This window comes from Carettochelys insculpta, chromosome 1, assembly GCF_033958435.1.
Source record: "Carettochelys insculpta isolate YL-2023 chromosome 1, ASM3395843v1, whole genome shotgun sequence".
Classification (NCBI taxonomy): Eukaryota; Metazoa; Chordata; order Testudines; family Carettochelyidae; genus Carettochelys; species Carettochelys insculpta.
The window spans coordinates 4762476-4779044 of record NC_134137.1 but is presented as its reverse complement, the minus strand read 5'-3'; the positions used below and the strand labels follow the sequence as shown (position 1 = coordinate 4779044).

Sequence of the window (16569 nt, the reverse complement as noted above, 5' to 3'; positions counted from 1 at the left end):
CTTTCACCCAAGCATCCTTCCACTTTCAAATTCTCAATAATTTCCTCCCGATTTGTTAAAATTAAATCTAGAACAGCTTCCTCCCGGTAGCTTTTTCAACCTTTTGGAATAAAAAGTTGTCTGCAATGCAATCCAAGAATTTATTGGACAGTCTGTCCCCTGCTGTATTAGTTTCCCAACATATACCTAGATAGCTGAAGTCCCCATCACCACCAATTTCTGGGCCCTGGATGATTTTGTCAGCTGTTTAAAGAAAGCCTTATCCACCTCTTCCACCTGGCTAGGGGGCCTGTAGTAGACTCCTAGTAGGACCTCATCCTTGTTTTTTACTCCTCTGAGTCTAACCCAGAGACTTTCAACCCATCCATCTCCTACGTCCATCTCCACCTCTGTCCAAGTGTGTGCATTTTTAATATACAAGGCAACACCTCCTCCCTTCTTTCCCTGTCTGTCCTTCCTAAGCAGGCTGTACCCTTCAATACCAATATTCCAATCATGAGCATTATCCCACCAAGTTTCTGTGATGCCAACGATATCATAGTTGTATTCATTTATTAGTACTTCCAATTCTTCTTGTTTATTTCCCATACTTCTTGCATTTGTATATAGGCATCTCAGACATTGATTTGGTCTTGCCTCCCAGTTTTGCCCTGGCCCTCTTTTTACTCTCCCAGTGTAGCCCATACTCCTTCCCATTTCAAGTTAATCTCCCAGGTATCCATGCTCTCCACTTACCTGCAGGCTTTGTTCCCCTGCCCCCTTTGAACCTAGTTTAAAGCCCTCCTCACTAGGTTAGCCAGCCTGTGTCCGAATACGGTCTTCCCCCTCCTCGAAAGGTGAGCGCCATCTCTGCCTAGCAGTCCTTCCCAGAAAAGGATCCAGTGGTCAAAGAAACCAAAGCCTTCCTAGCGACACCATCTACGCAACCAAGCATTCACCTCTAGGATACACCTGTCTCTTCCTGGGCCCCTACCTCTGACAGGCAAGATTGAAGAGAATACCACATGCGCCCCAAACTCCCTGACCTGTGCCACCAGAGCCCTGAAGTCACTCTTGACCTACTCAGCGTCACACCTCACAGTATCATTAGTGCCCACGTGGATGAGAAGCATGGGATAGTAGTCCGAGGGCCGGACAATCCTCAACAATGCCTGCGTAATGTCTCGGATACGGGCCCCTGGCAGGCAGCACACCTCCCGGGAGGAAATGTCAGGGCGACAGATGGGTGCCTCCATCCCTCTCAGAAGAGAGTCTCCAACCACCACTACTCTTTGTTTCCTTCTTGCAGGGCTGGCAGTAGACTTCCCAGCCTTGGGGGTACGAGACTTCTCCTCTTCTGTACGGGGTAATTCTTGGTCTCCTGTATCAAGTACAGCATAACAGTTTTCCAGTACCACGGTGGGAGGGCTCTGAGCAGGGGTAGGACACTGCCTGCTGTGAGAAGTAACCAGCTGCCAGTGTCCACCCTGGTCCACCTCCTCCAGTAGTTTATCAGCCGTCCTGTGCACTGGGACAGTTACCTCCACAGTCTCCACCTGAATACTATCCAGGAACTGCTCATGGACTCGGATACTCCTCAACCTGGCCACCACCTCCTGTAGCTCCCCCACCTGCCACCTGAGAGATTCCACCAGTAGGCACCTTCCACACTGAATATTCCCCTGAGCACTTGTTCCAGACACCTTTGCAGGGACAAGATGGTCTGCCTAACTTGATTGTCTTCTCTAATGCAGTGACTGGCTCTGTGGATATGGGTAAGGTGGTGTTTGTGATATACCTTTATTTTAACAAGGCTTTTGGTCTGGCTCCCCACTGTACCCTTGTCCTCAAGTTAAACAAGTATGACTTGAGTAAATGGATTGTTAGGTGGAGAGAAAGCTGGATAGATCACCAGGTTCAATGGGCTGTGACTGATGGCTAAATGTCTGTTCGGTGACCAGTATCAAGCAGAATTCTCCAAGGGTTGATTCTGAGGCCAATTTTGTGCTTTGTACCAGATGGGCCTTTGAGTGCTGATTGGATTGGAGAAAAGGCTTTGAGCCATGCCTACCCAACAGCCTTATTAAAAGGCATCTAGAGCAAACAATCTGAGCAGCAAACAGAGCTTCAGCCAATGGGGGAGTTGGTCTGGGAGTTCCCGTGGTGGTGGGGATGGAGAGCCCCATGCTGTCTCATCTATTTCTTGTCGTTTGTTTCTCTTCTGCCTTTCAAGGAGGACAATATAAATATCTGGGGTAACTCTCCGAAGAAAGGGAAACGTGGAATGTCATAGGTCTGATGTTGTGACCTGCACAGCATGTGCCCTGTTTGTCTTCCTCCCAGAAGATAGAAGGGGTTTCACCTGTACCAAAATCAAGCCAGTTGCCTTCTTGGAAGAAAGGGTTAGAGTAGCGGTGTCCAATAGAAATTCAAAGATCACCATGGCAGTGGGTGTTGTCTTTCCATAGTTGCCACATTCCCACCACCAGGGCTGCTGCTGCTGCTGCTGCTGCTGCTGCTGCTGCTGCTACCACACATTTCTCCCGCCAGGTGGTGGACCATGTGTGCAGACTGGGTGGGCAGCACTCAAGAGGAGGACTATTTAACGGTTCCAAGAGCCTCATGTTGTTTGAGAGCCATATTTGCTACAACACGGTGTCCTATTTGCCACATGTGGTGAGTGGCAAACATACTGGACACCCAAGGAAGAGAGGACTTGAGACCCAAATATCAACCCTCTCATCTATTACAGAAGATGGAGACGTCCTCGATAGAAGGCAGCATTTAACACTGCAGGCACAGCAGGCTGATGAACCAATGAGGGCAGTGCAGAACAAGGAAGAAAACTGGAAGCATGTAAACTCCAGGAGAAGAAAGCCAACTCAGAAGTTATGCCTAATTCTGGTGGAGGTGCCCCCCCCCCATTAGGAAAAGGATGTGGACACAGCGGAGAGAGGCAAATAGAGCGCAACACAAATGATTAAGGGGCATATGACTTATGACAGGAGGCTGAGGGATGCAGGCTTATTAGACTACAGAAAAGAAGACATTAAATGTGATTAAATGATTTCTTTGCTTCAGTCTTAACGGCTGAAGATGTTACAGAGGTTCCTAAATCTGAGCCAGCCTTTTTAGGTGACGAATGTGAAGCACTCTCCCAGATTGAAGTGACATTAGAGGAGGTTTTGGAGTTATTTGATAAGCTGAATAGTAATAAGTCTCCAGGACCAGATGGTATTCACCCAAGGGTTCTGAAAGAACTCAAATGTGAAATTGCGGAGTTATTAACAATGGTTTGTAACCTCTCCTTTAAATCCGCTTCGGTACCCAATGACTGGAAGACGGCTAATATAACGCCAATATTTAAAAAAGGCTCTAGAGGAGACCCTGGCAATTACAGACCGATAAGTTTAACATCAGTACCAGGCAAATTCGTAGAAACATTAGTAAAGAATAAAATTGCAAGGCACGTAGAAGAGCACGAATTGTTGGGCAAAAGTCAGCATGGTTTCTGTAGAGGGAAGTCGTGTCTAACTAATCTATTAGAATTCTTTGAAGGGGTTAATAAACATGCGGACAAGGGACACCCAGTGGACATAATATACCTAGATTTCCAGAAAACCTTTGACACGGTCCCACACCAAAGGCTTTTATGTAAATTAGGCGGTCATGGGACAGGAGGAAAGATCCTTTCATGGATCGGGAATTGGTTAAAAGACAGAAAACAAAGGGCTGGAATAAATGGTAAATTTTCACAATGGAGGGGGGTAACTAGTGGTGTTCCCCAGGGGTCAGTCCTGGGACTGATCCTGTTCAACTTGTTCATCAATGATCTAGAAAATGAGGTAAGCAGAGAGGTGGCAAAGTTTGCAGATGACACCAAGTTGTTCAGGACAGTCAAAACCAAAAGGGATTGTGAAGAACTACAAAAAGATCTCAGCAAACTGAGTGATTGGGCAGCAAAATGGCAAATGAAATTTTATGTGGGTAAGTGTAAGGTAATGCACATTGGAAAAAATAACCCAAATTACACGCACAACATGATGGGGTCAAATTTAGCTACGCCAGATCAGGAAAGGGATCTTGGAGTTATAGTGGATAGTTCTCAGAAGACATCCAAGCAGTGTGCAGCGGCAGTTAGTAAAGCAAATAGGATGTTAGGAATGATTAAAAAGGGATAGATAATAAGACAAAAGATATCATACTTCCCCTATATAAAACTATGGTACGCCCACTTCTCGAGTACTGTGTGCAGATGTGGTGTCCTCACCTCAAAAAAGATATATTGGCATTAGAAAAGGTTCAGAAAAGGATTACTAAGATGATTAGGGGTTTGGAACAGGTCCCATATGGGGAGAGGCTAGAGAGACTGGGACTTTTCAGTCTGGAAAAGAGGCGATTGAGGGGCGATATGATGGAGGTGTATAAAATCATGAATGGTGTGGAGAAAGTGAATATAGAAAAATTATTTACGTTTTCCCATAATACAAGAACTAGGAGACACCAAATGAAATTGATGGGTAGTAGGTTGAAAACTAATAAAAGGAAATTTTTCTTCACACAGCGCACAGTCAACCTGTGGAACTCCTTGCCCGAGGAGGCTGAGAAGGCCAGGACTCTGTTAGGGTTTAAAAAAGAGCTCGATAAATTTTTGCAGGTTAGGTCCATAAATGGCTATTAGCCAGGGGTAAAGTATGGTGCCCTAGCCTTCAGTACAAGGGCAGAAGATGGATGGCAGGAGATAAATCACTTGATCATTGTCTTCTGTTCTGCTTCTCTGGGGCACCTGGCCTTGGCCACTGTCAGCAGACGGGATACTGGGCTGGATGGACCTTTGGTCTGACCTAGTACGGCCGTTCTTATGTTCTTATGTTCTTAAGAGTGAGGGTGGATTTAATAGCAACCTTCAGCTCCCTGAAGGGGTTTGCAAACAGGATGGAGAGAGGCTGTTTCCAGTGGTGACTGCTGACACAAAGAGGAGCAATGGTTACAAAGTGCAGTGGGAGAGGAGCAGGTTGGATATTAGGAAGAACTATTTCACCAGGGCTACGTCTACACGTGAAGCCAACATCGAAATAGCTTATTTTGATGTAGCAACATCGAAATAGGCTATTTCGATGAATAACGTCTACACGTCCTCCAGGGCTGGCAACGTCGATGTTCAACTTCGACGTTGCGTGGCACCACATCGAAATAGGCGCTGCGAGGGTACGTCTACACGCCAAAGTAGCACACATCGAAATAAGGGTGCCAGGCACAGCTGCAGACAGGGTCACAGGGAGGACTCAACAGCAAGCCGCTCCCTTAAAGGGCCCCTCCCAGACACAGTTGCACTAAAGAACACAAGATACACAGAGCTGACAACTGGTTGCAGACCCTGTGTCTGCAGCATGGATCCCCAGCTGCCGCAGAAGCAGCCAGAAGCCCTGGGCTAAGGGCTGCTGCCCACGGTGACCATAGAGCCTCGCAGGGGCTAGAGAGAGAGCATCTCTCAACCCCCCAGCTGATGGCCGCCATGGAGGACCCAGCAATTTCGACATTGCGGGACGCGGATCGTCTACACGGTCCCTACTTCGACGTTGAACGTCGAAGTAGGGCGGTATTCCGATCCCCTCATGAGGTTAGCGACTTCGACGTCTCGCCGCCTAACGTTGAAGTTAACTTCGAAATAGCGCCCGTCGCGTGTAGCCGCGACGGGCGCTATTTCGAAGTTAGTGACGCTACTTCGAAGTAGCGTGCACGTGTAGTCACAGCTCAGGAGGGCGGTGAAGCACTGGAATGTACTACCTAGTGAGGAGGTGGAATCTTCATCCCTAGAGGTGTTTAAGACCCAGCTTGATGGTTTTTAAGACCCAGCTTTTAAGACCCCACTGGGATGATTTGAGAGTGATTGATCCTGCTTTGAGCAGAGGGCTAGATTAGATGATCTCCTGATGTCTTGTACAACTCTGTGATTCTATCAGAGGCCTTTGTCCCAACTGCACTCTATCCACAGCAATAAGCTATTGGTGTTGCTTTTTATGAGCAGCATTCTCCAAGGTGACCCGGTCACTGTGCCGGTTTCAGAGTGGGAGTGGGAGTGGGAGTGGGAGTGCAGTCCCATCTTTCACATCTCTCAGGAGCAGGGATCTCACAAACTCCAGCTCATTCTGAAAACCTCAGACTCACTTTGAGAGGATGGCCCTGCCCTTTCATCCCATGTTACAAACAGGCAGTGCCAGTATGGGACTCCATTTCCCTCCTGGTGAAGCAGAGAGACTGTGGTTACATCTCACAAGTCAGGACTTGCAAGTTTTCTCTCTCACACTTAAGCTCAATCAGTGATCATGATCTTGGCCAAGTCACATCACTCTCTGTCTATTTACCTATCTCTATAAAGGAGATATGTCCAAAGTCACTTTCTTTTCCTAGGTGTTTTGAAGATTCTTCAGTGAATGGTGCTGTCCAGTATGCTGGCGCTTACCTTTGAGATTTACTGATCTCTGAACCCTTAGTGACAACCCATGGCTGCAGAGAAAATGGTCCTCTCCACAGTGTCATCTTTCTCCTGATCTATCTCTGTGCTATCTACTCATCCATCCTGGGAATTGTCAGGCTATCAGATCCTATGGAGAGTTCCACAATAGCCTATGGTTTATTTTTTTTCTAATTAATGGCAATTGTTTAATACACAAACCCACACAGAACCACCAATTCCTCCCTGATATAGCGCAAACAACAAGAGTTCTCATGTCCCTTTGGGAAGGGCCCTTAATTACAGTTTACTCCAAAAGCTGCATCAAGAGCACAGCAGCAAGGACAGGCTTTTTCCCCAGCGTGCTGACATATAGGCATTGTTATAAGGAGTGCACATAGCCGACAGCCCTCAGGATGGGGTTTTTCAGCATTTGCTGAGCTGAGAGGGATCTGGCATGCGGGTACCAAAGAGGGATGACCAGGGAAGACATGTATTTATCAAATTCACAGGTATGCACTTTTTGCTTGACAAACCCAGTGCGAAGAGAATGCAATGGGAAAGGGAGGAGGTTTGTGGCCCTTTCTGCTCTGCACAGCTATTAAATGTCTCAGGGCTCTTACTGCAAGTAATACCTTTGCTCCCACATCACTGGCCAATATATCCCTCTTTTCAATGCAACCCCCTCAGCTTCCATGCCAGATGTGGCTGCATTTCAGTGTCACAGAGGAACCTTTTGGGTGAGAGGTATTAATAGATGAATGACACAATGTCAGATTATGAGACTGTGCATCAAACTGTCCTCAGGCTGCATGAAGACAAAACTTCTCTTGGGGTAAAATCTGAGTCACGAAGTCCAGAGCCAGCTGTGAGTTAATGCACAGAGGCAGTCACCTCCTTCTCCTGCATGTCAGGGTTCTGGTTCTTAAGGGGCAGGTGGCTGTGGGCAGCGTGTGCTACCCAGATTATATGTACTTTCAAGCATACAGGTGTAAGGGTTCCACACTAGAAACATTAGAAACATTCCTCATCTTAAGGAGACGTCTTCTTTTCTAACTTACCTTGAGCATATGAAAAATAGATTTTGTGTCCTAAACAGTCCAAAAACATGTTGCCAGAAGTTGATATTCTGACACTTTGAGTTTGGCAAACAGAGAAGCAACTGAAAACAATGTCTTCTAATTGAAGGTCAAACATAAGATAAGGTGGTACCACGAGCACCAATGAGAATGGCCAGTCTCTGTCTGAGTCTTGTTCAGCTGAGCTCATTCCTCCAATAATATCTTCGGAAGGAGTTCCACAGGCAAAATAGGAGTTCTGTTCTTTGTGTGTTGTGAGACACCATAAATATACATGTCTGATCTAGTTTCTTAATGACAGATTAGTGAGGTTCAAGGTCTGAAGAAGAAAAACCCATTAAATTTCACCTAATTTCTGTTCCATTGAGCTCCATAACGTGTGCTTCACTGAGGTATAGTCTTATAGGATTATAAATCATAAAATCATAGATCAATGGGGTGAGTAGGCATTGAAAAGGACATCGAATCTAACCTCCTAAGATGTGGCTTCTGTTGCATTTAAACGCTTGGGGAGAGTTGACTCTCCAGGTTCCTTCGGAAATTCTCCAGTTCAGGAGGTTCCATGACTACCCAAGTCATCTGTTCTATTTTCCTGCTGTTTCTAGGAATCTATTTCCTTATGTTTCTTCTAAATGTGGAATGCTCTTTTTCAACACACTGCCTCTTGCCTAACCCACTCTGATAAGATAGAATCAGTTTTTTTATGGCAGCCTTTCAGGTGTTTCAAGACAGCTGTCATATTCCAATCTCAATGTCTTCTCTTTCAGTTAAACATATCCAAGCACTTCAGTGTTTGCCACAGTATTCTGTCACTTGGATCATCTTTTGTATCTCACCTCCTGATCCTCTCCATCTCCTCTCCATCATTTCAGTATATTAGTGACACAAGTTAGACACAAACCTCACCAAAAGCCAATTTTCACTGCTCATGTCTGTCATCAATGCCTCTGTTAATGAAACCCAAAACTGCATTTGTCTGCATAGCAAGAAATCCACAGCTCTGAAACATATACCCACAGCAAAGTAACTGCACAAGAGATCAATGGAATAATTCTTTTGTAAACTGAGTTGTCACCTCTCAAGGACATTAATGGCCTAGGGTGAGGACAGAACCCCTGCTGCTGTTGTAAGTAATAGTAAAAACTTCAACAGCACAGCTATAGCTTTTTAACGTCTTTACCAGCCCTCAAGCAGATCTTGTAGAACAGCTTTAAGTCTGGATCTGTAGATATAGGGAATTGGAGAGCCCATCACTTCCCTTCAGACCGTGTCCCAATGGTTAGTCACACTCAGTGAGAAATGTCAGCCCTTATATCCAGCTGGAAAGGATCTGGTTGCAACTTCCAGCTACTGGGCTCTGCTCTGTCTCCCTCTGCTCAATGAAAGAGCCTGATGTTACCCAGTGCTTTCTTCCCATGCGTGTATCACTGGACTATCTTTTTGATTGCAGATTAAATTCTGTAAGAATTTCTCCGTCAGTCATTGTATCAATCCTCACGTTATTTTGTGGCCCTTTTTGCAACCTTTACAACTTTTGTACATCCATTTCAAAATGCAAAACTCAAGACTGTATGTGGTATTGTTTCATTAACGACATGCAAAGAGGTAAAATCATTCCCCTCTTCTAAGTCATGACTCCCATGTTTATACATTCAAGAATAAAATCAACCCTTTCACCCGCAAATACACATGTGTATGAAAACAGATTAGTCCGTATGCCTCTTTTCACCACCTCAGTGTAAACCCTAGAACTCAGACCTGCAGAACCAAGTAAGAGGAGCCCCATCTGCAGAAGATGAGCAATGGACGACTGCTTTGTCAGATCTGAGTTAACCAGTTTATAGTTCATTTTATATAAGCCTCACTAATACTGTAGGATGTTCATTTATTTTAGTATATTCACTTTTTCCCTGAAAGTTTTCTCCTAATAACTCAGATCTCTCTGAGAAATCACTCTGGCGTTTTTGTAGTTTGTCTAATTATCCAAGCTTGCACCCTTATTAAAAAACAAAACCAGGTTTACTTGACAAGACCTACATTCCTTATTATTTGTTGTTCACTGGCATGAATTAAACTCCTAGATTTTTTAAACTAATCCCATTTCATAAGAACATAAGATTGGCCATACTGGGTCAGACCAAAGGTCCATCCAGCCCAGTATCCTGTCTGCTGACAGTGGACAGTGCCAGGTGCCCAGAGGAGGTGAACCAAAGACAATGATCAAGCGATTTGTCTCCTGCCATCTGTCTCCAGCCTTTGACTAAAGGCTAGGGGCACCATACTTTACCCTTGGCTAATAGGCATTTATGGACCTAACCTGCAAAAATTTATCAAGCTCTTTTTTAAACTGTGTTAGAGCGCTGGCCTTCACAGCCTCCTCCGGCAAGGAGTTCCACAGGTTGACTGTGTGCTGTGTGAAGAAAAACTTCCTTTTATCAGTTTTGAACCTACTACCCATTAATTTCAGTTGGTGTCCTCTAGTTCTTATATTATGGGAACAAGTAAATCACTTTTCAATATTCACTTTCTCCACACCAGTCATGATTTTCTATACCTCTATCATATCGCCCCTCAGTCTCCTCTTCTCTAGACTGAAAAGTCCCAGTCTCTCTAGCCTCTCCTCATATGGGACCCGTTCCAAACCCTTAATCATTTTAATTGCCTTTTTCTTAACTTTTTCTAATGCGAGTATATCTTTTTTGAGGTGAGGAGACCACATCTGCACGCAGTACTCAAGATGTGGGCGTACCATAGTTTTATGTAGGGGAAGTATGATGTTCTTCGTCTTATTTTCTATCCCTGTTTTAATAATTCCTAACATCCTATTTGCTTTACTGACTGCCTCTGCACACTGCGTGGATGTTTTCAGAGAACTATCCAGTATAATTCCAAAATCCCTTTCCTGATCTGTTGTATCTAAATTTGCCCCCATCACATTGTATGTATAATTGGGGTTATTTTTTCCCAATGTGCATTACCTTACACTTACCCACATTAAATTTCATTTGTCATTTTGCTGCCCAGTCACTCAGTTTGCTGAGATCTTTTTGAAGTTCTTCACAATCTAGTTTGGTTTTGACTGTCCTGAAGAGCTTGGTATCATCTGCAAACTTTGCCACCTCACTGGTTACCCCTTTCTCTAGATCATTGATGAATAAGTTGAACAGGATTGGTGCCAGGACTGACCCTTGGGGAACACCACGAGTTACCCCCCTCCATTCTGAAAATTTACCATTTATTCCAACCCTTTGTTTCCTGTCTTTTAACCAGTTCCCAATCCATGAAAGGATCTTTCCTCCTCTCCCATGACCACCTAATTTACATAAGAGCCTTTGGTGAGGGACCATGTCAAAGGCTTTCTGGAAATCTAACTATCTTATGTCCACTGGATCCCCCCTGTCTGCATGTTTGTTAACCCCTTCAAAGAACTCTAATAGATTAGTAAGACACGACTTCCCTCGACAGAAACTATGCTGACTTTTGCCCAACAAATCATGTTCTTGTATGTGTCTGACAATTTTATTCTTTATTATTGTTTCTACTAATTTGCCTGGTACTGACATTAGACTTACTGGTCTGTAATTGCCAGGGTCTCCTGTAGAGCCCTTTTTAAATATTGGCGTTATATTAACTGTCTTCCAGTCATTGGGTACCGAACCTGATTTAAAGAATAGGTTACAAACCACCTTTAATAGCTCTGCAATTTCACATTTGAGTTCTTTCAGAACCCTTGGGTGAATGCCAGCTGGTCCTGGAGACTTGTGACTGTTTAGCGTATCAATTAGTTCCAAAACCTCTTCTACTGACACTTCAATCTGGGACAGTCCTTCAGATTTGTCACCTAGAAAGGACGGCTCAGATTTGGGAACCTCTGTAATATCCTCAACCGTGAAGGCTGAAGCAAAGAAATCATTCAGTTTTTCTGCAATGGCATTATCTTCCTTGATTGCTCCTTTTATATCTCTATCGTCCAGGGGTCCCACTACTTTTTTAGCTGGCTTCCTGCTTCTAATGTACTTAAAAAACATTTTACTATTGTTTTTTGAATTTATGGCTAACTGTTCCTCAAACTCTTTTTTGGCTTTTCTTATTACATTTTTCCACTTAATTTGGCAGAGTTTATGTTCCTTTCCATTTTCCTCACTAGGATTTGACTTCCACTTTTTAAAGGATGCCTTTTTATCTCTCACTGCCTCTTTTATATGGTTGTTAAGCCACAGTGGCTCTTTTTTAGGTCTCTTACTGTGTTTTTTAATTTGGGGTATGCATTTAAATTGGGCCTCTAATATGGTGTCCTTGAAAAGTTTCCATGCAGCCTGCAGGGATTTAACATTAGTTACTCTACCTTTTAATTTCTGTTTAACTAACCTCCTCATTTTTGTATAATTCCCCTTTTTGAAATTAAATGCTAGAGTGTCGGACTGCTGCGGTGTTCTTCCCGACACAGGAATAGTAAACGTTATTATATTATGGTCACTATTTTCAAGCGGTCCTGTAATAGTAACTTGGACCAGATCCTGGGTTCCAGTCAGTACCAGATCGAGAATTGACTCTACCCTTGTGGGTTCCTGTACCAGCTGCTCCAAGAAGCAGTCATTTAAGGCATCGAGAAATTTTATCTCTGAATCCCGTCCTGAGGTGACCTGTATTCAGTCAATATGGGGATAATTGAAATCCCCCCTTATTAGTGAGTTTTTTATTTCGATAGCCTCTCTAATCTCCCTTAACATATCAGCATCACCATCACTGTCCTGGTTAGGTGGTCGATAATATATTCCCAATGCCATAGTCCTATTAGAGGAAGGAATTGCTATCCATAATGATCCTATGGAACAATTTGATTCATTTAGGATTTTTATTTAATTTGAGTCCATATTATCTTTCACATATAGTACCACTGCACCAACCGCACGACCCGTTCTGTCTTTCCGATATATTTTATATCCCGGTATGATTGTGTCCCACTGATTGTCCTCATTCCACCAGGTTTCTGTGATGCCTGTTATGTCAATCTCCTCCTTTGATATGAGGTACTCTAGTTCACCCATCTTATTCGACAGACTTCTAACATTTCTGTAAAAGCACTTTAAAAAAACTACCACTATCTATATGTCTGCCCTTCACTGATGCGTTGCATTTTTTTTTTATATGTGACTGTTTCTCATCTGGTCTGGCCCAAACTTTACCATCTCCCATCTTCTCTTTCTGACTGAGTTCTGGGAAATCTCTAGCAATGGAGTCTCGTCTCAGAGAAGTCTCTGTCCGATCCATGTGCTCCCCCGCACCAATTGGCTTTCCCCCATCTCTTAGTTTAAAAACTGCTCTACAACCTTTTTAATGTTTAATGCCAGCAGTCTGGATCCACCTTGTTTTAGGTGGAGCCCATCGTTCCTGTATATGCTCCCCTTACCCCAAAAGTGTCCCCACTTACTAATAAATCTAAACCCTTCCTCCCTACACCATCGTCTCATCCACGCATTGAAACTCTGAAGTTCTGCCTGTCTACCTGGCCCTGCACGTGGAATTGGAAGCATTTCTGAGACTGCCACCATAGAGGTCCTGGATTTCAGTCTCCTTCCTAGCAACCTAAATTTGGCTTCCAAGACATCTGTCCTACCCTTCCCTATGTCATTGGTACCTACATGTACCACAACCACCAGCTCCTCCCCAGCACTGCATATAAGTCTATCTAGGTGCCTCGAAAGATCCGCAACCTTCGCACCAGGCAGGCAAGTCACCATATGGTTCTCCCGGTCATCACAAACCCGAATATCTATATTTCTAATGATCGAATCCCCCACTACTAACACCTGCCTCTTCCTAAAAACTGGTGTTTCCTCCCCCCGGCGAGGTATCCTCAGCGCGAGAAGGTAACATAGCACCCTCTGGAAGGTGCTATGTTTTCCATTGTTTCCAAACTTTCCATTGTTTTGATATTTTCCATTGTTTCCAAACTTTGTCAAGTCTTCACCATTCCCCTAATTCTATAAGTCTTGGTCTACGTGGTGCTCCATCCAGTGCTGCTGCTGGCAGAGCTATGCAACATGAGCTTCTCGGGTTTGAAAATGGTGTGCCATTTGCATACTTCCAAAGCTCACTACCAGAGCCCCACGAGAGTGTCAGCAGAAGGGGGTGCTGGCCCTGCAGAAACCGTGTGGATGTGCCTCTGCTGGCTAAACCCCCCTCTGCTGCCAGTCCCTTATGCTTCCTAAAAAACTCATTTTGCATACATCTGTCAGCAGCGGCGCTGGGCGGAGTGACATGTAGACATAACCTAATAGTTTACAGTTCAGTCAGAACTTTCCTACATTTACTTTTTCACTCTCCTGCATTCTGATCATTATTCTTGTTCTGAATCAGAGGTGTGCTTCATTAATCAGTTCATAATTTTGGTGTTCGTAATTCTGAGATTCCACTACTGATGCAGTGCATTCCTCATTGACTCCTCATCGCTGAAGCTTTCGAATACAACATTTTAGTTGTGTAAGAAACTCTTGTCATCTCTCTAAGTTTTTCTCCCAAACAATTTTCTCAGGCTTGAGGAACTGGTTCTTTTGAACTACTAAGCGTATAGACATATGAATAGTCTACGAATCCTGTTCCCTTTGTCTATCAAAATATCATCAGTTCCAAACTTTTATTTTCTTCTTCTCAGTCACATGTCCCCATCTCTGATCATACCTTAAACTAATGAGTTCCAGACTTTTCTGTTGTCCGCATATGGAAGCACCTTACATTCCTGTTACCTGTCTCAGAAATTGCCTTTTATGGATGCTATGGCCTTTGAAAGGCAGGGTAACAAACAGGAGTTTTCTGCCACCTGGTGTCTGGTTGGTTTCTGGCACATGTCTGGGAAAAGGTTTGCCTTCTTTTTACACCCTCAGATTTTGTAATTTTGAGAAAACAGCTGTATCATGAACACAGTACAATATAACACAACCGCACAAATGTCGCACTTTGAAGACTAGCAAAATGATTTATTCAGTGATGAGCTTTTGTACAATATAGCTGCTCTTGTCTGGGTTTCCCCACTGTAAGGAACAATGAGGGATGGTAAGTGTGCACATTTTTATTGCCTGATGGTGCATGTTGAGGCTCTCTATACAAAGATGCGTAGGAATTATTGGTATGCGGTTGGAACTGGTAGGATCAGTTGTACATGATAATTTCTTTAAATCATGAAATTGCCATTTTTTCAATGATGATTGACTGTAGGGTGCGAGAAGACAATGTAATGGTTGAGAGTGCAGTCCGACCCCTCTGTGAATCCTCAGGAGAATTCCAAACAGGACAGTCTGTGCAAGGTGAAAAACTGCAAAACACATAATCCTGCCAAGGTGAGCAGCTGCAAAACAAAGTGCGCTTGCCAAAACTTCAAGGCTACTCTGGCAGTAGGCCACTCGAGATAGTAAGAGTAATGCATAGGCAATTTTAAGCAATCTTATGTAAATGAGTTTAAGCTTTATTAGTTAGTGTTAGGAGGCCTGTTACAGAGCCTCTCTCCTGACTGAAGCTCCGAAGCGTAGGGTTTTTCCCCATTGGTGACTGCGGCATTTCCAGGGCTCCCATCGTGGGTGTCATGCTTTCAGTAAACCAAATATAGCACTCACCTTCTGGGTGCAGCCTCATTTCTGGGGAACCCAAGCCTGGTTGGTTACATTGACCAATATTCTTCATCCCAGTGCTACATGTAGTTCCTCATATTAACACTGTCTCCCCTTACAGGATTTGGTACTGTGATCTCTTCACTGAACCTGGGACATATACGAATATTCAGGAAAATATAAGGTACATGCAGTATTTGCTGTTCGGCCTCAGAGTTGGACACCAGCTCTCCTACTCCATGTCAGATTCCAACAGAACTGACTTCACCAACCCCTCCACCTTCATCTTGCTGGGCATTCCTGGCCTGGAGGAAGACCATCTCTGGATCTCCCTCCCCTTCTGCATCATGTATGCCACAGCCGTCCTGGGGAACTTCACCATCCTGTTCATTGTGAAGATGGAGGAAAGCCTCCAAGAACCCATGTACTATTTCCTCTGCATGCTGTCTGTCACCGACCTAGTCCTGTGCACATCCATCCTGCCCAAAATGCTGAGCATCTTCTGGTTCAATTCCAGAGAGATTGATTTCCTTGCCTGCTTCACCCAGATGTACTTTGTTCACAGCTTTTCAAAGATAGAATCTGGGATACTAGTGGCCATGGCTTTTGATCGCTATGTGGCCATCTGCCATCCCCTGAGACATTCCACCATCCTCACAAACCCCTTGGTGGCCAAGATTGGCCTGGCTGTCGTGCTGCGTGGTGTTATACTCACACCACCTACTATCCTTCTGGCACGGCAGTGGCCATACTGCCAAACCAACATCATCCCCCACACGTACTGTGAGCACATGGCTGTGGTGAAGCTGGCCTGTGCTGACACCCACATCAGTAATTACTATGGCCTCTTTTCGTTATGCTTTGTGACTGGTCCGGATGTGTTTTTTATTGCAGTGTCCTATACCCAGATCCTCAGGGTCATCTTTAGCCTCCCCACAAAGGATGCCCAGCTCAAGGCTTTTGGGACCTGTGGCTCCCACTTTTGTGCCATTTTGGCCTTTTATATCCCAGGTCTGTTTTCCTTACTCACATACCGATTTGGCCAGAATGTGGCCCTGTATTTCCATGTTCTCCTTGCCAACGTGTACCTCCTGGTGGCTCCCACGCTAAACCCCATCATCTATGGGCTGAGGACCAGACAGATTCGGAACAGGGTGCTCCACCTCTTTACTCACAAAGAGACCTAATGTTTTCTCCTCGTGCTCTGGCTCTCTGGCTGAGCTCCTTTTGGAGGTGGCTGATGACATAGGGCCCTCTTTTCTGAATCACCAACGGGATTGTCAAAGAGATATTAAATCCTTTCCTGACCTTACACTGCTGTTTCAGCATGAGTGGTAGATTTGACACCAATGTAATTGTTTGTAGCTGGACCATTAAGGTCTCACCTCTTGTCCACCTATTCTGCCAAGGCACTGCTCTATTCTTCCTCTTTTCACCATTACCTTGCCCCTAT

The 16569-nt window shown here is 44.5% G+C and overlaps 1 protein-coding gene across 1 annotated transcript; it reads left to right on the top strand.

The window, feature by feature from the left end:
* The first annotated feature begins 15355 nt into the window (after positions 1–15355).
* LOC142002357 (olfactory receptor 52J3-like) lies at positions 15356–16303 on the top strand. Its single transcript, XM_074978414.1, has one exon. The coding sequence runs from the start codon at positions 15356–15358 to the stop codon at positions 16301–16303; it is 948 nt and encodes a 315-aa protein (XP_074834515.1).
* Positions 16304–16569: the final 266 nt, after the last annotated feature.

Excerpts from the sequence above, each read along its gene's own strand:
- LOC142002357 (XM_074978414.1), top strand. The coding sequence starts at position 15,356 with ATGTCAGATTCCAACAGAACTGACTTCACCAACCCCTCCACCTTCATC.